Here is a 27,795-nt window from a genome sequence, read left to right on the forward strand (position 1 = left end):
CTTTAAATCAATTTTCACGTAAATTCGATCTACCAAAGGTAGATCAATTTGATTATCTGATAATGAGGTTTGTTACGTATTGTGTAACAATAATGTGCGTCATATAAGTACTTTCTGGATTTTTTTTTCCCTTCAAAATAGACATGGCATGTTCAAAAATACTTTCAGGAGATTTACCTGAATTATTAAACGACATTATACAATATTTTTATGATGACTTTTCAACATTACATTCATGTGTTTTGGTTAACCGATTATGGTGTCGTTTAGCAATCCCATTATTATGGGAAGATCCATTTTCAATCCCTACTCAAAATTACAATTGTATTGAAATTTATTTACATAATTTAAATGATTATGATAAAAAAGATGTGAATAAATATGAAAATAATAACTTCTTTTCTTCAAATACATTATTCAATTATCCTAGTCTAATTAAATGTTTAAATACGCATAAAATTGTTAATGCTATTGAAGAGTGGGTTGCTGCACCAATTGAAAAAAGATCAATTTATTATTATTCGACTTCACCAACTTTAATTTATAAGTTATTGTTGAAAGTATTTGTTGAGAATAAGGCTAGGTTAAATGCTTTTGAAATTATATTAAATAGGGTTATAGATTTTCAATGTTTTAATGAATCTTTTGAATTTTTGTTACAAAATCCAAATTTTATTAGAAATATTAAAATTTTAAAACTTGAAAAAGTTTCGAATTTGACAAAAATTTATTCCCTATTAAAATTTTTATATTCTAATTGCAATTCAATTTCAACAATTTTTTTTCAATTTCAAAAGAATTTTAATGATAAATTAATTGAAAAATATTCTTCACAAATAATTTATGCACAAAAAAATCTTAAAAAGGTTTTATTTGATTTTAATGAATTTCCTTTATATTATTCATTGTTGTCATTAAAAAATTCTAATTGTTTAAATACTTTAAAAACTATCATATTTCATAATGTTAATTTTAGTAATATTGTCGGCTTAAATGAAGTATTTGAACAATTAAATGTTTTAGATTCTATTCATATTCTTTATTGCCTTTCTTTAAATTCTGATTTTATTCAACAAATCATCAAGATCACTAAACCATTTAAATTAAAATCTTTATTTATTAATGAATTAGAAATATTTCAAATTGAAACATTACAATACTTATTACAAAAGTCTGGTAATTATTTAGAAAATATTGGGTTAATAAGTAGTGAATTTAATCAAAAACAATTATTCGAAATAATTTTAAAATATTGTACAAGAATCAGGTTTTTTGATTTACCCGGATTTTGTGATCAAAATATTCATTTGGCATTTAAATTAATTGAAAATGCTGAAAATAATCTTAATTACCTCTCTTTGGATATATATAATCAATTAGTACTACAAGGATTAGGTCAATTACTTCCTGTTAAATTAGAATATTTAAATTTATCTATTATGACTAGTACAAGTAATTTTAAAATATTTTTAAAAAGTTCTCAAAGAACTTTTATTAAGAAATTATTAATAAGAAATGAAATGCAAGTAGGAAGTGAAGATATTTTACCTTATATAAAAGAATATATTATGAAAGAGAAGAGAGTTAAATATTTAGCTATTAAAGAAGATTTTGCTGAAGAAAGTAGAGATTTATTATTTTTAAGAGATGAAGTGAAAATGTTTGAATCTTATGGTATTAAGGTTCAAAATTATTGTGATTTAAGGATTCAAATTTATAATTTTATAAATAAAATGTATTAAATTAATTATTATATGACATATATATTTGGAAAGCAGGATATTTAATACTAAGATACTAATATTAGTTAAATTCCTGTTTTTTATATGATTATATTTATTATGTATAAATTCTAAAACAAATTTTTTTACTTCAGACTTTCGGTTCTTTCTATAAAAGGATTTTAAATATAGATATAACAGCATATGAGCTATAGATTTTTGTTTTCAAAACTATAAATAGCTTTATCTAAGAGTAAAATAAGATAAAATAAAAATAATATAAACAACTATCTCAGTAGGTAATTAGTAACTGATTAATATAACTAGTAATTATTCCAAAACTATTTAAGAATTATTTGTATCGGTGAATTGTGAAAATAAAATAAAATAAATTTAAAAAAACCAAGTGTTATATAACAAGTTGTCATGTATAAAGTCAATAAAGCCAAAAAATATAGACCATATTCGGTTCAAAATCGGGTTACTTACTCATGAAATGTGAATGGTATATAGTAGCTTTAAATGACTCTTTGTCAGATAGATATTTTGGGATTCGGTGTTTTTGAAATAAGATCCAAATATAGTCACTTCTTTCAATTTCGAAACCTGAAAGGTATGTTTAGAAATTTCTTTATAGGTGATTAAGAATACGAACTTATATTTTTTGACTTACATACAGTATTAGAAATTGATTTGCGGCAGACATAATTAATTAATAGGGTGATACATAACATATTGGACACTGATTATCCTTAATATTGAGGTGATCGATGTAGCCCCTACCCCAAAATCTCGGCTTATCTGTTTCTCCCTTTTTTTTTCTTTCTCACAATAATTTTAAATAATTATAACTTTAATAGTTTATGAAAAAGAGAAATATTTTCATCAAAAAAACCATAAAAAATGAGTTTCTCTTCCTACTCTACCGTTGTATGGGTTGATGATCCTTTTTTCATCAAACGTCAACGTGTTCAGATGGCATGTTCTTTTTGTCGTCAGCGCAAGATAAAATGTGATGGCAGGAACCCTTGCGCGAACTGCAAGAAATACTCCAACGCTTGCACCTACGTCAAAGTTGAAAGACAACCCAGAAACAACAAACCGTCCAGCCGAAATGGAAACGATAATGAGAATAACGATATAGCTTCTACTCAAAAAACGGACAAGCCTTTATGATCATGATTAATTATCATTTTTATAATTTCATGGTATACCGAATATGAGCAAAATAATTGTCATTAATTATTTTAACCTATTTAGTTTAAAGATAAAAACAAAACCGCTTTAAAAATCATGTTTATGATTACAAATAATAAATGCAATTTGTTAAAAAAAATTATTTATGTTTGAAGTATTATCTTATGTGATACACAGTAAATGAGGTTCATTATCGCAGATTTTGTGGTCAATATTGTTTAATGGTACCTATGGCAGCCAAAATTCAGTATACTAAGCAGCAAATTTCTATTAAATGTATTGATTATTTTGATATTCTGAAGGAGAAGATATTATTCTATAATAAATGATAATAATACAATTTTTAGAAAAGTATATATCATTTAACTAATAAATAAGGAACCTTTTTAACTTACAAATCAGGGCCGATGGTCCATACAATATTTTTATCATCAACGATTCTGGTATGAATGTTAAGAAATCCAGTACCATCTGAATCCATAGGAAATTGGACGAGTGCGGTAGTAGCAAAATAATTATTGATAAGAGGTACTATTGTAGTGGCAACATAATTCGCTTCTGAAGTATCCTAGTAAAAATATTATTTGTTCAAAAAAAAAATTCAAAAAAATTCATATAAAAATAATTAAATTGAGTAAAAAAAATAAAGACCTTCTGTTTTATATTTTTTCCTTTATATGCCAACGCTAAATCAGAGAATTTAAAATTTCCTTGTAAAGTTTCTTCAAATTCATCAAATTCAAATATATCAGTCTTTGATCCAAAGATAATAAATTGAATACTCTTTAAATGTTTCTTAGCTAATATAATAATAGGAAACTAAATTATTATAATGTTAAATTATCAAATAAAATATGAATAAAATATTATTAAATTCACCTAATTTTTTAGATAATTGTACAACTCCTTCCAATTTGATAACTACTTTCTCTTTATCTGATACAGCGGTTGAGGAAACTCTACTCCCAGATTGACTCCAGCCTAATGCAGGCACTTTACTCCACTATTTGCAAAAGGAAAATTTAAATATTTTAATGATTAAATACGATATAAAATAATAATACCTTAAGATGAGTTCCTTGTTTGTTTTCGAAGAAAAATGGTGGTAAATTTATTGGAACACTCAAAATGAAAAGAACAAATTGACTTAATTGTGTCGCAGTTTTCTATGATAAAAAGAATATATTTAGTTAATTGACCAACAAATGAATTGAATTAATATTTTAATTCTTACATTTGATGTTCCACTGGTACGACATTTTTCTATAGATCTTAAAACTTCAACGCACCTTGCCCGTAATACATATTGTACTTTATTTTTTCGCGAATTCATATCGTTATACTGCCCTGTAAGAATAGAATCATTCTCGTCACGATGTGCAAGCCGAATCAATGGAAGTAACATAGGATTAATATACTCTTCTCTAATAAAAATTAATAACGAGTTAATACATAAATTACATAAATTAAATAATTGAATTAAAACATACTTCTGAAATGAAGGAATGAGAAGACACTGTATCGCATACGCTAATACCAAACAGCATATCTGATACGACTCTAAGATTGCTAAACTTTCGGCATCAATATCCAAAAACGAATGTGCAACGAAATCATGCATACGAGCCAAGAGTATCAAAGACTCATTAATATTTACCTGAATTATAAAAGGATTTATTTAGTCATTCATAAACAATAATATTATAATGAATTTACATACAACGTCAGGATCAAGTAATTTTGGTGCTCTTGAAGACAAGAAGTTCAACTGAGCTAAAATAAGTTTCATAGTAGAAAAAAATCTGGCCCTAAGCTGACAAAACCATTTTCCAAATACACGGACTCCACTATTGTCAATCAAAGACATCAAGCCCTATAAAAATAATTTGAATTAATGTAACCAAATACAAAACATAAATGAACAAACAATAATACTTACACTTAACTCGGTATCACACTTCGAGTAGAATTTAACACCTTCATCGAATAAATCAAGCTGCATTTGAATACCTTCAATATTTTCCAAAATCATTTGTTCTGCATTTGATGCATTACTTAATGCTCTAAGCCAAAAGCGATGTGCTTCAACATCTACCTAAAAAACTTCTCAAAATAAATTCGTTAGAATCTAAGAGATAATAATCAGTTGCTAAAACTAACCTCATTTACAAAATTAGTTACTATTGCACCCATAATTGAAAAACATCCAGATTTTCCGGCTTCTAACCCTATTAAATAAATATTCCATTGATTTTGTGTATATCTTCCATCCTGGAAATTTCCAAATTGATTGATTCTTTCCATAAACGATTCTTTAAATTCTTTCGCCTGAGTCACATTTTCAGGGCGTGCTTTTAAGACTGTTTTTGCTAGCATAGTCTAAAAAAAACGAGAAAATGATAATTACATGTGTAAATTAAATATAAGTAATAAGAATTATAATATAAACTTACAAATGAATTAGTCATATTGATAAGTTCTTCAGATTTCATAAAAAAAAATATATCCTCTCTAAATTCCTGTATTATTGATTCTTTATATTCGGAAATCTTAAGAAGAAACTTGGACAACTGAGCAAATACATCATCTTAAGCAAAAATAAATAAATAAATAGATATAACTTATCAAACCGTTTGAATTTCAAAGTTAAAATTAAGAATTTACCATAACTTATATCAATATATTCTTGTAATATATTAATAATCATTTTTGACGTATCCTTGATTAAATTGTTATCCGACAAACAAATTGAAAATAGACACTTTAGGTATTCTTGCATCTATTATTAAATAAATTATTGTGTTAAAAGAAAAAGAATTGCAAAACCAATATGCTAACGCATAAATTACCAGTTTAATATATTTATCGCGTTCAGTTTGATTAATGGATATAAATTCTATCAATTGATTTGTGTTCGACAATATTAACTCTGCAATTCTTTTAGAGAGCTCGCTAAAATATGTTTCTTTTGAAATTAAATTTACATTTCATGAGTGTAAGGACATCTGCACGCACAAAGACTTTTACTGTAATATCCTACCCCATTCTGGACTGATTAAAATATTTGATATTGACTCTATTCGTTTTGATTCGATTATAATTACAGACATCAACTTCACCGTAATAACATTTATTTCAATGACTTTATCTTGAATCAAGTCTTCACATTGTTGAATATAATGAAGTACTTCTAAACGAGTTTCTTGTTCTGTGTCTATTGATGCAATTTCGCAAAGAAGCCTTGTTTGTTGAAACAATATAGTCAAAACACATAATGCCTTAGCTTTAACATTAAGTTCCTTCGCACTAGTTACAATACTCAATAATATCTAATACCAATTTTACTATTATTAAATTAAATTATAATTATTTGAAATTATCTAATAAGAGAAACATTTACCAATATATGTGAAATTTCAAAAGTCAAATCTTTTGGTGCAATATTAGTCAAATATGCTAACGAACTTGTCTTAACATGTCCACGAGGGTCATTTTGCGCATATTTAATCAATAAATTAATCTAAAGGAGGATTAATCTTGAAATTTAATCTTTCTTCTTCTTTTTTCTTTTTTAGATAAACACCTATAAAGTAATTCACTCAATAACAATTCATATATAAAATTTCTCACCTGATCAGTTCTATCAACAAGCGCGCGATTTGATAAGAACGTCAACGTTTTCAATATGGTCAAAACAAATTCATCATCAGAACATTGTTCAAGTAATTGAAGGCATATAATTCTTGTCTATAGGTTATAAATTATTTAACATGATAACATTACATAATATAAAGAAATGATGAAAATGGAAAGATAATATTTCACTTTACTTTACGAGCTAAATTGATATCCCAGTGCATGTGGCGAAATATGCGCACCAACTTTGTTTTAAAGGCTAGGGAAACATGACTAGCTTTTGATGAAAAATAAGAATTAAATTTAAAAAGATACTTATTTATTAATATATTCTTCACAATAACTATACCTTGAAGTAATGTAACAAATTTCTCATAGGCAAGAGCCGAGAATTTTTCAGTTTTGGAACATAATTTGTCTGCAGCAAAAATAGCCGCATTCGCTTCAATTTCAACAGACGAATCTAAACGTTGTAGTATTCTGTAAAAATAGAAATCATATCAGGATTATAAGTTTTGCATCTCATCAAAAATGTTCTCGTGAATGAATTTACCCATGTTGTATATCAAGTCTTTCTATTAATAAAACTGACATATAACCAAGACATCTAATTAAATTTTAGTTTAATAATCAATTCATTTAAGTCATAATAGTGGCAAATTAAAGGAAATTTCAACCTTAACGTAAGGGCACGAGCAATAGGATCATTACTTTGGTTTTCTAATAAGAAAAAGATTTTCCTTATAGTTTGTTCAAGTTCTGAGCTTTGTGAATTTTGCGAAATATGTTTTTCACTATCCTTGAGGATTTTAAGGATACATCGACGTATTACATTATGATCACTATCATTAAAAAAGTGTTATCTTTAGTTATTATTTAAATTTCGTGATAAATGACCAATTAAGAGAAATGGATATTAACCAATCTTTGAACCGTTCAGCAAAAAACAATAAAGTACCATGTATAATGTCAGGAATAGGTGTTTCATCAAGTGTTTTGGGAATTTCAGAAAATTTAACAAGTTGTTGTTCAATAGGTAAAGTTTTTGTGGCATGTTTCAGAGTATTAATAATTCCTCTTAGTTGATGTTTACTCGATTCAGTGTTTATTCCTCGAGCAAAGTACCGTCTATTTGTTGATATAGTATCATTTGAAAACCACTGTTGGCCTTCTCTACTTGAATACATTTTCTTAATTTAAAATTTTATGGCTATATATAATTGATTATGATCAACGTGACATTAATATACAATAATAAAGTTGCCCTAATAAGTCAAAAAGTAAGCTATTAATTTTAACAGTTTCGTTGTATTTGTAAACGAAAACCTCAGCATTCGAGCAGCAACTGAATCAAATTCATCTTTAGCGGATAATCTTGCATCGGTTATTTGAATGACCTCAAATGACATGACCAGTCATTTGAAAGTCAATAAACGGTTAACCAATCAATGACTTGATCACGTGACGAAGACGAAATGTGCACATAATATAATCGAGAAATAAGTATTTATTACGGGAAAAGTCCGGCAGTGGGTTTGATTCACACCCGTTCTTATCCTATTGATCACCAAGGTGGCATCGCCTCAGTTTCGCAAGGGCTGAACGCGATTTGGTTATCAGTTATTAGGGTTACTTTCGGTCTTAGTATATAGGATCTATGTAATTTTACTGTAACTTTGTTCACAGAAATAAAAATAAAAATAAAAAAAAAGTATTTATTACGGAAAAAAACAAAATAATTTTTATTCGCTATTTTGACTGATAATACTAAAATATTGTCTTAACGCATCAGCCAAAGTTTCTGACAAAGCATTAATATCTCTTAAAACTACATAATAATCGAAAGGAAATGTATCCAAATATCTTTCCATGTGTATTGTCATGCGCCCATTAATAGATTTATATTTTACATGATTCATTGACATGATTGAATCCTTTCCCGGCTTGTTATCAACGATAATAAACACTAGCATTATTCGTGCTTCAGCAGCTTTTCGGACAAGAGCTTTAAGACTTTCATGATCCTCGCAAACACCATCTGATATTATAAGCTGAAGTTGCCATAATTCCTTATTTTTTGTACCATTATTCTTTGCATGCTCTAAAAGTGTGATAGAAGTTTCCATGAGAGATCGAACATATGTTTTATTTTGTTCAAATGTAAATTGTTGTAGTACTTGAGCTCCTGCTTCACTGCTAAATGGGCGATCAAAAGAATGAAGTAATTGAACTTTTTCACCAAAACTAACAATTGAAAGATCTCCTACTTCAAGCTGCGAAAGTGCTTTCGAAATAAGTGCCAAAGTTTCATAAGCTAACTGAATCGAATGAGTTTCACACATTGATTTCGAATCATCAACAGCGATCATGACTTGATATTGCCTTTTACTTGGTTTAGTACGACGAAGCCAAATTTTGTCCTTTTTAAAATCACTAGCAATATAAGGTATAATCTTTTTCATATTAAGTCGTTTTCCAGTTCGATAATCACCTTTAAGTTTTGTAGCAAGTGTAGGTTCAAGGATTAATCTTAATTGTTCACAGAGTCCATTTGCTAGATCATAAGTAAGGTTTTCATACTTTTGCCACAATTCTCTAGCCTTAGTAATATCTCTTCCAGACTGTCTCCAATCTGTTAATTTGATTTCTAATTCTTGACGTAAACTCTCAATTTCTTCCCGAGTTAAAGGTTCGTGTGTGAAGTGAGAAGAATAGATACTCTGAGGATTAAACTTTTCATCAAACAATTGTTGATCATCATCCTGTTTTACAATTTTCCGGGAAAGAATTGCTCCTTTTTCATTTTCACTATTATGATTATAATCATTCGTTGGAAGAGCATCGGTTATTTCATCTTTCTGAGAATTATCATAATCTATTTCATTTTCTTCAACTGCATAATTTGTTTCGTAATTGTAGTGCTGTTCATTATTATCAATCGCTCCAATCTGATCCTCAGCTGCTGCTCCCATCGTTTGAAGATCATGAGAATCATCATCATTTTCAAGAAATTCGAACGTTTGATCTTCATTTACGATTTGATTCTGTTCGAGATTGTTCTCTTGTTCAGATGTGTTTTCGCCTCCTTTAACAATATTGTCAAGACGGCGTTTCCATTGCTTCAAAGCATCACCAAGACTTCTATGTGGATTGGCGTCTTTTTTACTTTGATCTTTACTCTGGTTTTCAATTGTATTTTCGCTTTTTTTTAACTCATCTGTATTATTCGAGCTAGATTCACCTTTAGACTTATATCGTTGTGAATTATTATTAGAGTCCTGATTCTCAGTTTCTTGCAAAGATTGTTCAGATCCATTTCCAGATGATTTAGATGATGCCATATTTGCTTTACCTGATTCTCCATCAACACCAAATAAATTTTCTGCTGGTGCATCAGAATTTGGTTGTTCTTGATTAGATGAAGTTTTTTGATCTTCATTTTCAATATTCATATCTTCTAATTGATTATCATCAGTAGAAAGTTGAACCTTATGATTAGGTCGTTCTTTTGGTACTTCACCCTTAGAACTTTCCTGTTGATTCTCGTCAGAAATCTCATCATTATTTTCAATCTTTTCAACGCCCATTTTATTTCCATCTTTTGTTTCGTTAGAAATCGAATCATCATCGATTTCATCTGTTTCCATTGCATCATAAGCTGCTTCATTAAAACCATCTTGAGTATTATCCATGGTATCTTTTGCCTGCACTTCTGACTCATCAATATCCATATTTGAGGGAAGATCATTATTATTTATTTCTTCTTCATTTGTGTTTCCTTCTATGTCATCTATCATCATATCTTCAGGAAGTTCTAATGTTTCAGCTTGAGGAATATCGACATTAAAATGGTCACTTTTATCATAATTATCATATTCTTCGTTTATGTTATCATCATCATCGCTTTGATATTCTGTTTCCATAGAATCTCGTTGATTATCACCTTCTACATCCATTTCCCCATTTTCTATGTTTTTTTCTTGAGAATCTTGTATAGTAGTCTCTTGATCTTCCTTAGCAACAATATCTGTCTCACCCTGAGCTCCAGACTCTTGTTTTGTATTAGTTGTTTTTCTACTTTCTTCTACATCATCTGCAGAATCATCCCCCCACATCTTTTCATCTACAGCATCAGGATCATTATCATCAAATTGACCCATTTCTTGTTCTATGTTTTCCGAAGTTTCATCATCTGACTCATCTTGATTTTCATCATCTTCCACATCTTCCATTGTTCCTTCAAAATCATTTTCCATTTCAATTCCTTTATCTTTCTTTAATTTCAACCGATCATTAGCTGAGTCATGGTCTTTCATTTCATTTTGATTGCCTAATACTTGTTCTTCATCTTCAATCTCTTCACTTACATCTTTAGTACCTTCACCTTCTCCAATACCAGTACCTTGAGCATTTTCTTCGATATCTCCTATTTCATCATCACCTGATTCCATTTGTGGCATACAATAACCTTTCATGAAAACTGTAGTAAACGAATTGCAAAGTACGTAGGTTAATTTGCATAATGACTTATGGTGATAGATAAAGCTATTCAAATAATATTGAACGACTAAATAGTATTGCTGAATAAATGGAAATATTCTTTGTAACAAATTTGAAATTAAATTTTGGCAATCCAAATTATTAAACCTTTCGTCATCCGTTAAATTAATTAGTTGTTCATGGAGAATGATAAATCTTTCAAGAACCAAAGGTATACGTAAATGTTTTCCGAGGTTTAATATGTGTTCGTGTTCTTGGCGTATATATCCATCAGGTATATCATCATCAATATCTTCGTCTTTGGTTGGTTCGGCAGATGACTTTTGTAAATCCTGAATAGCAACAAGGACTGCATCTATTAAATCATTGACTTTTTTAGCAATATTTCCGAGAACCGTCGTCGTCTGACTGTTCAAGCTCATTTCATTATGAACCGTTTCAGTTAAATAAAGATTTCCAATACAATTTTTTATATAATCACAAATTGGTGCCAAGATATGAGAGAAACATTTAATTCGAGAAGAATAATCTCTGGCAAACTGATAAAGACCATCAATCAAAACAATATTATCTTTAACTAGGTTTATAATATCCTTTGTGATTAGTGCTTTTTTCCCTATTGTATATTCTGGAAGCAAAATTTCCCGATCGAACAAATGAACAAAATCCTTACGGACTGTAGAAATTTTATCAAGCCAATCGTGTAGTTTTGTACCGATCTCTTCGTAATGACTTAAGTAATTAGACTGTTCGTTTTGTTTTTGTATATCAAAAATTACACATGAATGAAATAATAATGAATTCAAGTCATCCAAAATTTCTTTGAAATTCCATACTGTACGTTCATCGATTGAGCAAAATGATAAATATTCACATACTTTTGAATAGGAATGTTGAGCATTATGTGAAGAGTAAATTCTTGAGAATTGAATCAATACTCCTAGAAGTCTAACATATTGTTTATCAAGAGCTTGTATATTTTTGCGTTCTTGAATTAAAAGATACAACAAATCTTCAGAAAAGCCAAGTCCTTTTTGAACTTCCTGTGAAGTTAAATCCTTTGAATAACTGGCTGCAACATTCCGAAGATGAATCATTCTCGCAATAATCTTATAATAATATTCATCAGCTTTCTTCCAGGTAGAAATGGATTCTCTTACATCATCTCTAACAGATGATGGAACTTTAAGAATTTCAAAATCATTAATCATAGGTAAAGAATTCTGCAATTCTACTCTACGAAGCTGTAGTACATATCCAACAATATTTTGCTGTTGTTCGATTATATTCTTATTAGGAAAATAACATAATCCAAGACGCTTCAGTTCTCTCAAAAGGTCTACCATGGTTTTTTTCTTAATTAACTTTTGATTCTTTATAATGTTCTTATTTTCTTCATTCATTAAATGTGGCGTCTCATCTTGAAACTTTTTAATACGTAAAATTATTTCGGTAGTAAAAGTATCAAGAGCTCGGTTGTAAGTTAAATTTATTTTAGTATAAATATCTTGTTGGCAATACGAACGAAGCTTCTTCAAAGTATTCCTAATATTTAAGAAACGTTCAGGAACAGGAAAATTTTGTCTGTTAAGCGAATTTTGCAATTCTAAAATTCTTCCAATTGGTTCAACCGGTTCACAATTAGAAATCCAATTCTCAAGAGTCATAGCTTGTTCAATAACATCCTTTTCTCTGGGATGAATCGTCGTCGTCATATTAATCTGATAATCTGTTATTACATCCATGATCGGTTTGTTAAGGATATCTTTGTATTTTCGAACACATTTATTTAATTGCCTATGGGTTTTTTGAGCACTTTGTTTCAGTGCATGAATATTAACATCTTTCCAGCTAGCAATCTTCACAAATTGTTTCAATTCTTTTTCAATAGGCTTACGAAGTTCTTTTAAGGTGTTAGTATTGTGATCCAAAAATTGACCATAATACTTGTAAACATTTAATAATGCATCGGCAGTTTTGGAGTAAAGTGAAGCAGATTGATCGCTAGCATTTCTCACGCGATAATAATCTTTCATGCAAAGATATACATAGAAAGCATGTATCAAATCCAATCGTGCCTTAAAATCGCCTATTTTTGAAGATTGTAAAAACTGATCAAGTGTTCGAACTATTTCCGATATATGATCCTTGAAATTTTGATCGATCCTCTCTTTTGTAGCAACCTTGATACACAATGAATCAACAGGATGAACGATGCAATTGTAGAGATGAAACCACCACTTATAAGCAGTTCTTTCATGATATTTGTCTTGAGCAGTAAGTAGATTTGGCCAACAAGTTAGTTCCAATTGGCGCCATTGCACAATAAGATTAGTAATCTTTTCTCTATGAAGTTTTATCGATACTTCCCGATTAGCATAAGCTTCCCAGTCTTCTGTTTTTTGTAATAAGATTTCTAAGCCAGTGAGAAATTTTGCAATAGGAGAGTTTAACGTGAATTCTTGAATTCTATTGCATATTTTATCGATTTGTTGAAGAATAGCATGCTCAGGCCACATTTCAAGTAATTCTTTGACATGCTTTTGAAGATCTGAAATTACTGGAGCCAACTTCTTGGCTTCAATAATGTTTTGATCATTATAAAAATCATACATTCTCAAATCAGCATTTTTAATAATATTGCAGGTATCATGCCCAGGTTCGATACCATCAATCAACCATTTTTTCAAAAGAGACGTTCCTAAAATTTGGGAAGTTACAATTGCTTCATCAAATTCCTCTGGAAAGATTTTACCAGCAAATAACGATAAATCTTGTGCCATGACATATGATTTCCAGAAAACTTCTGTAGTTGGTACCTCAAAATTTAAAATTTTCCGTGGTAAATTCAAATAGAAATCAGTCACAAGCTTTGTAAATAACTTGCCTATCTCAAAAAGAATTTCCTCACTCAGAATTGAGATATTTTCCTCAAATTGAGAAAAATCTTTGTTTGAATTAATTTCTATATCATCACTTATATCTGCGAATTCGTGATTAAAATCTGGAAACATTTGCTTAAATTCATATTCAGAATATTGTTCTTCATTGACTTTATTGTATAATTTTGTCTTGTTTCGATATAAACTTTCATTCTCTTGAGCAATTTTGTTTTTTTGCTCTTCGGCAGCGCCATAGATATCAGTTATTTCACCAAAGATACGTTGAATAGAGATAAAATCTTCGAAAATAATATTCCCGCGTTTTGATATATGATAATATACGCAATACAAAATAACGACAAGATATTTGAGATATTGATCCCATTTATCTGGTCTTGATTGCTGAGAAAAAATGAGATCTTTGACAATTACATATGATTCTTGTGCCGTAATAACCTCAATACATTTCTTGGAGCATCCTAGCTTGGTAATGTTTACTAAAGATTTTATAACACTATATATTAATTTGTCTCGTGTAGAAACGAGATTTTTATATGAAGAAGCTATTATTCGAACTCCATATTTAATTTGAAAGAGAGCGACGTACAATGGCTGCAGTAAATCTTGGTAAAGGGGATAATTCGATGTCATTCGTTGAATAAACTGAAATATTTTTTCTTGAAACAAATTTTCCCGTTGAAGAACAGCTGAATCATTTCCATTCTCAAAATCATTCAATAACCCAAATATATGTTGTTCGTCTATAACATTATTACAAATATAATGAATATGCTTAAAAAGTTCATTAAGTTGTGATCGTTCCGGTCTTAAAGATAAGTTAACCGACGTACGTCCGATAAGTAATTTAACTTCTTCTAACCTTTTTTTACAGTCTTCTATCTTATGATTATCACATTCACCAGTGAAACTTTGTTCAATTTTTGTACGAATATCAATTTCAATTTCTAAGCTAGATTGTTTAAGTTGAAGAAAATGACATCTTGAACGTGCTTCGGCTGTTGGATCAAGTGGATAATTCGGTATGTATAAGGAAATAAAACCCAGAGAAAGAAAGACCCAAATTTTGCCTATTTTCTGATAAACATCCGCATTCGATTGTAACGGATTATATTCTTCTAATACTTGAACCAGTAAATGAATTGATGGTATAATCCATCGATCTAAAACAGCTCGCAAAGCGGGATCAACTATTTCTTTCAAGCCACTAGACACAACGTAAAGAGATTCTACAGCAATCGATGGTGATAATGAATCATTATTAATGACGCCATTATTCGATAAAGAATTAACAACGTTAATAACAGTATCAAGTTTTTCATTAATTCCACGAAAAATTTCTTGTGAAAATCTTTCCTTTAATGGGATAAATATCTAGTTTATAAAAAAGATTGTTATAACAAAGTAATAAAGATGGATCTATTTCAAATGTATAATAAATGAAATTTATTGACTTACTTGTTTAACTTGTTGAACGAGGAATATAAAGTCTAAACATTTCCGATTGATTTTATAAATCAATAGCGAATCACCTCCCGCAAATTTTCCATATTCTACAAGTTGTGCTAGTTCAGTGTCAAAAGAACCGACAGATATAGATTGTATTCGGCGACTTAAAAAGACGAAATTTAGAGGTTAGACCATTTTTTTCGATCTGCCAAAAATCAAATGTGGTTTTTTTCGCTTACGTATAATTAAAATAATAAAAGCTTAAAACGCTTTGGAATATCCTCCCAGGCCCTGTAGTATTCTATAAACATTTGAAATTAATAATCAATAATCTAACATCAACAATAGAATTGCAATTTAAAAATTATAACAAAGATATAAAAAAAATAAAAAGATTGCCTCTACAAATATATTGGCGCTTAAATTGTTTTCACTTATATATAAATTGTTAAACATATTATTCCATAGTTTATTATGCCATCCATATATAATATCCTGTAAAATATTGTTGAATATGACCCTGGCTTTGTCATCCGGTACTATAAAACAACAAATTATTACGTTATAATTTAAATATTTTTTTTTTTATATCATTTCTATCATATTTTATAATAACCTTTAGATCCAGGTCCATAAATCCATAAAAGCTGTTGATAAGGAACAAAATCTAGTGGAGACCAGGAACAATTTTTTAAAGCAAAGTCCCGAAATTCTGAGATTTGATTAAGAATCGCTCGACAATTTTCCTTGATACAAATAAGTAAATGAATAAGTAAATGTTAATTGGAAATTGTTTGGATGTACCATTTTCTTGATAACTTACATTGTTCAAATCGGTTCCTTGTGAAGCTGCTAACTGCAATTGTGAAATAATTTGCATCTCTTGAATTAAATTAAAATAGTCCATTAAAGGTAGAGGCTTAATTTGAATTATGGGCTTCTGCGTACTTCGTAAATATTTTCGAATATACTATTAGTAATAAAAATTTTATATAAAGTCAATATAAATTACCATTATATTTCACATTAATAAACCAACGACAAATAAAATTTCCAATATTTGCCTGAGGAATCTTTTGTATAGAAATTAACAATTCATCCGTTGATTCAAAATTTTGATTTTCATCAATAAAATACAATGTTGCAACAGCATCTATCAACATTACTTTCAACTCTACATCTATCTCATGTGACTGTATTTTTTTATTATCTACCAATAATATATTAATTAGAAATAAAATAATAAGTGAATAATTTCTATATAATTAATTGCAAATGCTTTACCTTGACATTCGATGTTCGTATTAAAATTGATTTCAGATAATTCGTTTTTTAGTTTAAATAGATCGATTCTTGAAAGTGTTATATGATGAAAATGTTTCCACAAAATGTTCATGAATTTTCCTGTCGTTAATACTGTGTCCTCAGTTATGCTATCACATATATTAAGCAAATTTTTCGCGTGTTCTTTAAATTTATCAATCAAGTGTCTCAGAGCTTTTTTAACCATTTTGGTGCAAACATATAATTCACCGAGATCAAGCGAGTTTTGTTGCAGAAATTCCCATAAGAACTCATGATAATCAAGTAAATTATCAAATAATACAATCTATTATAAATTAAACAAAAATTATAATTATTTTAAATATTTCTAAAAAAAAAAAAAAAATCTTTTCAAGGCTAATAATTGATCTCACGTCAGATTTTTCGTAATTCCCTTGATTAATCCATAATTTTACGAAATTTTTAAATTCTTGTAAGAATGGAAAAAAATTTGCAACAACGAGATGACTTAATTGGTTATCCGATATTCTACCGTGATGATAACAATATGACTGTTGGGATAAAGTCAACTTTGATACTTTTATTCGTGTCGCCTTTTCATAAGATAAATTTTCAATATAATCTTGTCTTTGCAGTCTCTTCATAAGATTAAACACTTTAATCTTGAGAGAATATTGATTCCATAAGTTATATATCGTCTCATCCTTATCACTATTGTATTTCCTATTTTCGAAGCGAGTAATTGACATAACCAAAGGGTAATTGCTAGTAATATCAAGAGGCTAAAGAAGATATTAAAATGTTATTAAAAGAAGAGACACTTAAAGTAAAGACAGAATATCTCTCACCTGAGACATTATATAAGATAAATTCAGATCAATTAGTTTAGCTAATTGAATTTTAATTTCATTAAGATGAGAAACAAGTGGATGACCAATCAAGGTATCGTTCATGAATTTGATGTACTCTAAAATATTTATCTCATGAATCCCCACCAAATTAAATGACCGAATTAAATAAGAAACAAAGCCAAGCCAGCGATTCCTCAAAGAAACATCATCTAGAGAAATATTCTCAATAAAATAATCACAAGATACAAGTAATTCTTGTAATGAGGAAAACGACAACAAGTCATTATGGTTTAATTTAGAAACCCCATATTTAAATAAAAGGTATATCAAATAAGATCCTTGAAGATGGACCATAGACAGTCTTGCCTCCTCCTTAATAAAAATTCCCTCATTAAATGTAGGAGATAAGGTACAGATTAAGTTCTCTTCATTGACCATATTGAATTTCTTTGTAAAATCTTGAAGATACTTCATCATTTCATTCGGTACGCAATCAATGAAGTAAATTTGTCGAAAAGCTTTATGTAAAGCCTGTAGTAGTCCTTCGCCTCGTTGAAGCATCTCAACAATGAATCGAGAAAATAAGATATATTCTCTCATATTTTGTCTTAAAGACAACATGCAAGAATTTCCTTCTATACTAAACTGAGGATTATTCGTAAAAGAAACAAGTTCTGAGACACGAAGTCCGAGTCCGTTTGCAATTTTAATAATATCTTGTTGATTTTCAAAAAGTTCTGTCTTCAACAAGGCTATTTCTACGCCACGATTCCTCATAGATCTAGATAATTCACCATTTCTCGGATCAGTAGTCATAAATAACCTGAAATTTTTATGAGGTTGAATAATTTTTACGTCACCGTCTATAAGACCTCTCTCGTTAATCATCAAGACTCCATTTGGTTCAATCAATGAGTTAAGCCTATCCAATACAGATGGATTACAAAGATTGGCATTATCAATCAACAACCAATGACCATTTTGGAGTGCGTTTATAAGAACCCCATCAATCCACTCAAACCGACCAGTAATAGGTCCACTTTCGAGAAATTTGAGTGTTGTGATTTTGTCCAGTAGATTGCTTTTTTCATTATCAAAGAGCGAGCACAAGTTATACTTGGCCATTGTTTGTTGTAGAATATCTAACAATTGGTCAACCACTGTATAATCTAACTGAAGTGAAGAACGATTAGTTGTTGAATTTTGGATACTAAATTTAATATGATTTTCCAAAGTAAATAATATATCATTAAGTTTTTTCAATACTTGTAATGCATCATTATCCTTAAATAAATTGCTCGAATGTGAAACAATAAGAACTTTCTTTGTCACTTCAATAGATAATCGTCTTAATTCATCGATAACTATTTGTCGATGTCTAGCTAAATCTACTTGTTCGAATCCACCAAGTAATTCAATTGTATCAACGGAGCTATTCATTGCAAATTCCTCAAGATGATTACCAGTTAAATTAGCCAACAGTCTAACAAGACTTGTTTTCCCAGTTGCTTCATGTCCGGTAAGAATTACCATCCAATTGAATTCTACACATTTCATTAGGGATTCTAAAGGCCTCAATTGAGAATGTAAAATATGAAATGAATTTTCTATATATTTATATCCACAATTTGATTGACGTTGAAGAAGAGAATGTCCGATCTGAATATAACGCGAATTAATATGATAATAAGGATTTTTTGGTTGTTGATAATTTTTATCAAAAATTTCATTAAATAAATTAATAGCGTGAATTCTATCTTCGATAGTTCTCATTCTCCGCAAATAAATTAGGTCTAGATATTGATCAGGAATTGAATTAAATCCGAGACCTCTATCATTGGTTAAAAGTTCTAACCAACGAAAAACATCGCGTAAGTTAAATTCCCAGGGACAACCCTTTCTACCAAATAAGCATTTAATCATTGTATCTTCGTACATTCGGTCGTTAAATTCTATAATTTTCTCCAATAATGAATCTTCAATTTGAGGGAAAAGACATTTAGTAATGAAAAGCATATCTGTTTTAGTAAGTTGTTCTATATAAACTTGTGTGAATCGATTGATAAAGGATCTTGGAAGTCCTTTTCTTCCTCCACCTTGATGTATAGGATTCTGAGCACCGAAAACACGAAATTCATTAGAACAAAAGAATTCCTTATTTAATTCGGGTATATATACAGCACAGCGATGATCTAAACATGAGTTGAGACCTTCTAAAACCGACTGAGAAGCAAGATTCAATTCATCTAAGAGAACCCAGTCACCAGATTTCATTGCCTGAAGAAATGGTGCATCGCGCCATGCAAATTCACAATTACTACCACCTTCTACGGGAAGGTCAGAACCAAATAAGTCCATTAAATCCGTTTGTTCGGATAAATTGATTCGAATAAGCTTATGTCCAGATGCTGCGGCCAATGCTGTAATTAAACTTGTTTTTCCTACTCCAGGACTTCCTTCTAATAATATTGGTTTTTTTAATTGCATAGCTCGAAGTACACGCATTGCATTATCCAATGTCGTTGGCGCTTGCAAAGTAAAAGTAATTTGATAATTGCCAAATGTTCCTTTAGGTATATAGAATGGGTGGATTCCGAATAATGATTCTGTATAATGAATTTTTTCATTTTCATTGGTAAAGCTTTGGCTAAAAACATTATCTTGTTTAACATCACCCTCCAATTCCAATAATTTTGCGAGACATCTCATTCTAAATTCCTTCAACACTTGTCCGGATAACAATGACCCCGATGCACCGTTGGAACCAAGACCATCCAAAAATACAAGACTTCCTCCATTAACAAAAGATTCATGCGGTCCCAATTGTTCTACTGTGGAGTTCATAAATGAAACCCATGATAAAATATCTCGCAAACTAATGATGGTACGATTATTGTTCAATGAGCGTGAAAACCACTCTATAAAATCAAGAATTTTGTGACCATATCCTGCTAAACTATCATGTGAAAATTGTTCTTCAATTATGTGTAATAAATCTTCATGATCTGTAACAGATGGAACCCAAATTTCTGTAAATCGATTCCTCAATGCTGGTGACAGTTCCTTTTTACCATAATCACCTCCAGGATTCATAGTTGCTAAGAACTGGAATCCATTTTTCGCAACTAATTCCTCGACATGTTTTCCACTTTTTTCTGCTAGCACTAAAGTCCTACTTGGTTCAAGGACACTATTAAGGCGCTCGATAACTGAATCATCTGCTAAGGATATCTCATCAAGTAAAAAGAAATTGCCATGCTTCATGGCTTGAACTAATGGACCATCATGCCATTCAAACAATGTGCGAGCTTGCTTACATCTTAAACGTAATGATGTTACTAAGTCAGTGATATTTTCATCAGATACTGTTGGGGATGTATTCCACTTCTCATCCTTACAAAAATCTTGGAATAGAGTGATCAACTGACTCAGATCTATCTCTTCTAAACATATGTTTTCTTGAGGAGCATATTTTCTTAAAAAGTCGATTAGATCGCGTTTAAGATCATTATTTAGATTTCCCTTATTTCTTAATGGCCTTTGGCCGCCAAGCAGATCAGCTGTCTCAGTACTATGATGACAATTAACAATATGTAATTCTTTTTCCTTTATTTCTGCCAACATTTGACATATTGTTGTTTTCCCACAGCCGGTTTCGCCAATCAATAAAATCGGTTCATTAAATTTTAAGCATTGAGTAACTAAAGTAAATAAACGTTTCATAGCCTTAGTCCAAACAATATCCGTTTTGCCATGTCTCAAGGATATGTATTTTTTAAACTCATCCATATTTGAACAGTCATACATTTTTTGCTCATCGATTGTTACTTTCATAACTGATTCCAAAACTTGTTTTACGATCAATTTTTCATCAGGTTTCCTTATTCTCTCGGCTAATAACATATATCCTTGCTCTGCTAATTCCTGATATCCTATGGCACCTCTCTCTGCCCAGCGGAATAAATCTCTCAACGTAATATATCCGTGCTTTTGTTCAAAAATTCTTGTTCCTTGTCTTCTTTCCATTAAATACTTGTAAACTTGTACAAGTCGTTTACAATAAGATGGAGCAATTTCACATCTCTCTGAAAGAATAACTTCTAATTCATCCTCCGGTATATCATCAAAATGTAGTTCTAAAAATCTATTACGAAAAGCACGGGAAAGTACTTTGCGACCTCCATATAAACCGGGAGGATTCTGAGTTGCAAATAACATAAAACCTTTGTGAGGTTTAACAATTTCTTGAGTTTCTGGAATCAACAACTCTCTATTATCATCTAATAACCTATTTAAAGCTTCCAAAACATCTGTTGGTGCCAAATTCAATTCATCTAACACAATCCAATATCCTTTCTTTAATGCTTCAACCAATACACCTTCTTGAAATTCTAGTTTTCCTTCAGAATTAGAAACATAAGTTCCAAGATATTCTTGAATGTCGGTATGTTCATGATTGTTGATTCTCACAAAGCGATGCCCAGAACGTTTGGCTAAATACTGAATCATGCTTGTTTTACCAGCAGATGTATGACCTTGAATTAAGACAGGATATTTCCCACTCATTACAACTCTTGAAAGATTGTCCAAGTTCTTTTTAACAGATGACGTTAAAATATAATGGGGCATATGTTCAGGATAATCTCCTAATTCGAGCCAGAAGTATCCAAATTGGATGTAATTACCATTTAAAGGCTGTTTAGGAATTTGTGTTATTAAATTTTTAGGATTTTTGACACCATTTAGCAAAAATTTCTCTACTAAACCCCTCAACAAAATTTCACTTTCTTTATTTGATTGTGTTAAAAAGGTCATACAAAATCCCTCATACATAGAACGTCTTAATCCATAAGATGGTGTTATTTGCACTACATAACTTAATGCACGAGTTAGCGTCCTTATACTAAAATGAAATCTTTGATTTGCACCATCAGCAATTATATGTCGCTGTTGTAATTCTTTGACAGCTATATAAAATTCTACAATATCGGTACAAGCATGTTCATCACCGTGAACGCAACCAGCTAAATATTGTTTGACTATAGTTAATAAATCATCTCGTCTTTTATCAGGTGAATGAACATAAAACTCGGTAAATCGATTTCTTAATCCTGGAGGTAAATCTCGCTTACCCACATCAGTAGCAGGATTCATACAGGCAAAGACACGAAAATTTGGATGTCTTTTAACTGGTTCAATATCACCTTTTTCTGTTAATAATAAAGATCCTTGAGAATCCTGAAGCAAGCCACTCAAGCATTCCAATGTCTCTGTAGATGCCAAATTAATTTCATCTAAAAGTATCCAATCGCCTTTTGTCACAGCTTTTACCAACGAACCTTCTACAAAACTAAAAACGAATTTATTACGTATTTGATCCTGTTGACTTTCAAACTCTATAATAGAGTTTTCGAATAATTTCCAGCGATTCCGTAATTCGGGGTTTGAAGACTTTCGAGAAGAATGTTTTTGCAACGAATTACTATCTTGATCATCCATATCATGGTTATAATCTTCATCGAATTTTTGTCCCGCCATTTTAATAGCCTGTTTCATAAGAGACACAAACTTATCAAATTTTCTTGCAATATATACTTTTCGAACAGTTTCCAAGAACCGCACATTTCGTCGAATAGAAAAAGTTTTTTCAAAAAGTTTATCAAATTCCTCTTTAAGTGGACTTGCAAGAATTTTAGCATCAACAGGTTTGAACCCGCCGAGAAGATCACTACTGTCACTTTGTTGTGATAAATTCACAACCACAAGATTTTGATGCATAATTTTTGCAAGATGTTGGATCACTGTCGTTTTACCTGTACCAGTTTCACCAACTAATAATACAGGCTCGCATAAATGGACACACACAGCAATTTGTTCCAATAATCTCAAAGCATGACCGGTAACAGCAAAAGGTCTCTTTCGTATTGGTCTAGTTATATCTTCTTTCCGATCTGATAGAACTAAATTAACCCTTCCAATAGATATTATTTTATCATCAATTTTCATTTCAGGTAAATATGAATTCACATACAAGTGAACCCATTCCTTTGATATTTGCAGCGCATCACCAATCTTTTCCAAAATCGCAATCCAACTTTCATAATCGGAAATCATTGAGCAAAAACAATCAGCCGCCTCTTTAAACAAATCTTCTCTTATATCTTGTGTTATTCCCTGGGTTGTGATTATATTATTTCTTGAGCATAAAAGAACCCTCATTCTCTCACACCATTTCATTAAATCACGTGTCGAAATATATCGACCTGAATTCGATAAAAATGTTGAATCATGGTGAATCGCTATTATAGTATTAAACACATTCATAATATCTGGCACTAATTCTTGTAAAACAACGAAACGATCTCTGACAACACAAGTAAGTTCATCAACACTTAACGGGCTGACTTTTATCCGAGTCCACAAAGTTTCCCCAAAGTTCGAGTCATTTACACGTTGATGTACTGATCTTCTTCCTCCATCAATCGGCAACAAGCTTTTTGTTGCGAATAATTGAAATCCTTGCTTCGCGTCAATTTTTTCACCCCTACTAGAAATAAAAAGCTGACGCGTTTCAAGCAAAGAGAGTAAAATTGATATAACTTCCATAGGTGCAAGATCTATATCCTCAATTAAAACCCACCGTCCATCACGAACTGCAGTTGTGAGGACACCGGGTTGCCAACGAAATGAAGCAGGAGTGGATGTAGAAACGTAAGTACCTAAAAGAACTTTAGAATCTGTTTGATCTCCTAAGTGAATTTTCACAAGGTCATCACGCCCAGTTACTCTTGCAATTTCTTCAACCAAGGCAGTTTTACCTGCTCCAATAATACCTTCAAGCAAAACTGGTGAGCCCATTGAAATTGCCAAACATATGGAATATAAATTATTTTTAGTTGTATCTGTCAAAACAAGTTTTTGCTTGTTTGATACGAAAGATTTCTCTGAACAAGTAAATGATTTTGGTAATAATACTCCAGAAATATTGACTATCAATGGAGACAAGTCTAATTCACTAATTTGAAAAAGTTCAGAAGAATTTTGATCTATAAAATCATTTTGTAAAAGTTTTAATTGTTGTTTTGCAAGAGATACTTGTTCCAAAAGTCTTAATAAATAATAATCAATTAATTGTATGTTCTAAATAATTACAATAACGAAGAAAAATAACAAACTTACGACAACATTCCAATGTCTTGTGTATTCCCATTCTCCCATTCAATTGAGATCATCTCATTATCTGCACCAACCCAATAATGAAACGCACTTTCTCTTTGTTCATCACTCATATTAAATACAATACTTAAACACAAAACTGTTAAATATCGTATGGCTATATTAACATGAATCAACAATTGAAAAAGTGGTGACCAATTCCACAATTTTATAAAAGTGCTCCCAGAAAATCTTAAAAGTCGATAAGCTGTTAATAAAAGTCGTTGCAAATCTTGGGAATTCTAGATAATCATAAAGAAAAATAAATAAAAAATAATGCAATTAATTATAAAGTCTATAATTATAATATTCGTATACTTCATTGCTTATATCTTCTTGATTTAATAAATTGAGTCTCTCTAGCAATGAGGATGTTTGTGAAAAAAATGTAACCGCAAAACTAAAGTAATCATTTAAGAAAATTAGAGGATCAAATTAGTTTGAAACGAAAAAAATTAGATTTAAAAGCTATTTACCTTAAAAGCTGGGGTTCAATTGGAAGTAATAAACTAAATGCATTAGCAACTTTTTCAACTTTAGACATCACATCATAATCAACTTCCATAGTATCATTATTGTTTGATAATAACCAACGCGAAACAAGATCGATTAAAATTGGACGAAATAAATTAGCTATATTAAGAGTTAATGATGGAATTAGAAGTAAATTTGATATACAATCTAATAATTTTTTAGTATTATTAATTTCATTCTTATTATCATTTATTATATAAGAATTCAAAATCTCGTATTGTCCTTCTGAAATAATTGAAGAAAATGAAGAATTTTGTTGATTGATTTGTTCAATTTTTGATAATAATTTTTGACAGGCAACTTTCATATTTATGCTTAAAGGATCATATAAGCAGATTTCATGCATCGTATACTTTTCTTCTTCAGTATCTATGTCCATAGGATTATTTGTTAACATTACTTCTTTAGAAGCCATAATTAAATAAATGTCGATGACTGAAATAATTTAACCTTCGATAATCAAAAAAATTTTTTTTATTACACAAGATCTTACGTCGATCACGCGCGTTCAAAAATTAACTGACACGTGACCTTATTGCAAATCATTTCCACTTGATAAATCTAGAAAAAGTCACATCCCGCAGTACTAATATTTTTCATAGGGATCGATATTTAATTAGTTATTTAATTATGGTAATAAGTTTACGTAATCATAAACATTAACCCCACTCGACCTGCAAATGTTCCCGATGAGCTTATATACTATATACGATCATAATAATAAAAATTAAAACTACCAACACTATATTTACTAATATACATTTTATTAATTTTAAATTATCTATTCAATCAAACCCCTAAAAAATATATGTAAAACTGGGATCTAGGTTTATATAAACTACTATATAATATTTTAGAGTTGAATTAACTATTAATTTTAAGAGAATGGATCATCAGTTAATAGAAGAAAATAATCAATATTTTATAATTAATTTTATAATTAATTAATAAAAAAAAACCAGTATGTAATAACTTTTTTATCCTAAAAAAATATTTTACAAAACTTACATTATAAGTACAATTAATCTTATTTTTTTTTTTTATTATACTCAAAGGAATCATAATACATCAATACAAAGGGAGAAACTAGTCTCTAAAATGCCCTAAACAATCGAAAAAATTGCCTACCTGCCGAAGTGCAATGGCAAATATATCCCATGAAAATACAATTAATCTTAATAATTATAATTAATTTTAAAAAACAACAAATATTTAAAATAATAAAAAGCATAATTATAAAATATAATCAATTTCTTCTATAATTACACTTTTAGAACTACTTTATAAAAATCACTGATTTTTTGAAATATTATTATAAAACTAGATAAAGTAACTTTTAAAATAATTGTGCAATTATTTTATAAAATTTTTATAATATATTAAAATATATTTGAAGTATTTTTGAAATTAGTATATATATATTAAAAATAATATTAAAGTTAATTATATTATAGTAACAAAATAATTATAAAAATATTAAAAAATTATTGTAATATTATTTTGAATTATTTTTATAAAACCAGATACAGTACAATTACAAAATAGAAATAATGTATTCACCGCACCCTGCGTTACAAATTTATATATATTTTTATGTTTATCATTTGCCATTTTAAGGAGGAGTGCGGTGTATAAACTAAAGATCGACATAAATAATTTACAAAAAAGGAAGGATGCTTTGTAACGCAGGGTGCGGTAAATAAATTCACTCTACAAAATAATAATAAATTATATTTCAAAATCATTATAAAATTAATTTAAAAAAAATCACATTTTTAGCTAAGTAATATCTTATATAATCACATGATTTTATTATTCATATAATTTTTCATTAAAATATTATTCTATTAAAAAACTATTTATTTTATTTTATAGTGTAATTCTATAAAGAATTCAATTTATTTAAATACTAAAGTTGTATTTTTATTTAGTACTATAAATTTATCTTAAATTATACTATTACATGTAATTATATATATAAAAGGTATTTTACTTATATTTATTATATTATTAAAATATTATTATACTTTATATAATTAGAGAAGTTACATATATATATTACATAATATTTAGTTTAATATAAATTTACTTTCCTTTTTCCTTATCAGTTAAATTATAATATTTATAAATTATATAATTTTATTAAATGTAATGTAAGATTTTGGTTATCCTTCTTTTTCCTTTAATAATTACATAATATCTGTAAACTTCCTTAATAAAATGATTATAAAAAATGTATTTATTATATAAAAAATTTGAAACCAAATAAAATATAATTAAAAGAAAAAAAGAAAGTATTTATAAAGAAAGTTGAATATACTAAAAATAATAATAATATTATATATATACAGTATATTTTTATTTTTATTTTTTTATCACAGCATATTTACAGTTTTATTAAAGTATAAATAAAAGAAATATATACAAAGTAAATTTCTATAAACTACTCTAATATAATTAAATTACAAACCACTTATTATACGTAAAGTACTTTACATATGTACTGTT

The 27,795-nt window shown here is 29.3% G+C and overlaps 4 protein-coding genes across 5 annotated transcripts; 2 read left to right on the forward strand and 2 right to left on the reverse strand.

Annotated features, from left to right (window-relative positions):
- Positions 1–143: 143 nt before the first annotated feature.
- OCT59_003899 (uncharacterized protein) lies at positions 144–1,742 on the forward strand (the record flags this gene model as incomplete). The annotated part of the gene is made up of 1 exon (XM_025324676.1): positions 144–1,742. One exon carries the CDS (start codon positions 144–146, stop codon positions 1,740–1,742), a length of 1,599 nt encoding a protein of 532 aa, XP_025184878.1.
- A 773-nt stretch (positions 1,743–2,515) lies between these two features.
- On the forward strand, positions 2,516–3,720 carry OCT59_003900 (uncharacterized protein). The gene has a single exon (XM_066147930.1). It carries the CDS (start codon positions 2,625–2,627, stop codon positions 2,895–2,897), a length of 273 nt encoding a protein of 90 aa, XP_065996579.1. The 5' UTR covers positions 2,516–2,624; the 3' UTR covers positions 2,898–3,720.
- On the reverse strand, positions 3,189–7,741 carry OCT59_003901 (uncharacterized protein; the record flags this gene model as incomplete). 2 transcript variants are annotated; one of them, XM_066147932.1, is made up of 21 exons in its annotated part: positions 3,189–3,234; positions 3,314–3,486; positions 3,570–3,718; positions 3,798–3,921; positions 3,983–4,084; positions 4,153–4,342; positions 4,409–4,575; positions 4,639–4,791; positions 4,858–5,013; positions 5,079–5,297; positions 5,372–5,505; positions 5,583–5,697; positions 5,768–5,883; positions 5,959–6,247; positions 6,319–6,438; positions 6,549–6,665; positions 6,749–6,831; positions 6,904–7,034; positions 7,108–7,161; positions 7,232–7,396; positions 7,476–7,741. In XM_066147932.1, the coding sequence occupies 21 exons, from the start codon at positions 7,739–7,741 to the stop codon at positions 3,189–3,191; spliced, it is 3,069 nt and encodes a 1,022-aa protein (XP_065996581.1). The 2 variants fall into 2 exon arrangements, with proteins under 2 accessions (XP_065996581.1, XP_065996580.1); XM_066147931.1 differs by lacking the exons at positions 3,189–3,234; positions 3,314–3,486; positions 3,570–3,718; ... (11 more) ...; positions 6,319–6,438; positions 6,549–6,665 and having other exon boundaries at positions 6,814–6,827.
- A 503-nt stretch (positions 7,742–8,244) lies between these two features.
- OCT59_003902 (uncharacterized protein) lies at positions 8,245–25,702 on the reverse strand (the record flags this gene model as incomplete). Its single annotated transcript, XM_025331612.2, has 13 exons — positions 8,245–15,328; positions 15,413–15,566; positions 15,643–15,704; positions 15,803–15,942; positions 16,020–16,149; positions 16,227–16,373; positions 16,468–16,613; positions 16,688–17,012; positions 17,101–17,469; positions 17,536–24,646; positions 24,718–24,995; positions 25,072–25,153; positions 25,230–25,702. 13 exons carry the CDS (start codon positions 25,700–25,702, stop codon positions 8,297–8,299), a joined length of 16,449 nt encoding a protein of 5,482 aa, XP_025184876.1. The 3' UTR covers positions 8,245–8,296.
- Between the last annotated feature and the right edge of the window lie 2,093 nt (positions 25,703–27,795).

Source organism: Rhizophagus irregularis, chromosome 12, assembly GCF_026210795.1.
Source record: "Rhizophagus irregularis chromosome 12, complete sequence".
Taxonomy (NCBI): domain Eukaryota; kingdom Fungi; phylum Glomeromycota; class Glomeromycetes; order Glomerales; family Glomeraceae; genus Rhizophagus; species Rhizophagus irregularis.

Bases quoted from the DNA above. Each gene is read 5' to 3' on its own strand.
- OCT59_003900 (XM_066147930.1), top strand. From the start codon at position 2,625: ATGAGTTTCTCTTCCTACTCTACCGTTGTATGGGTTGATGATCCTTTT.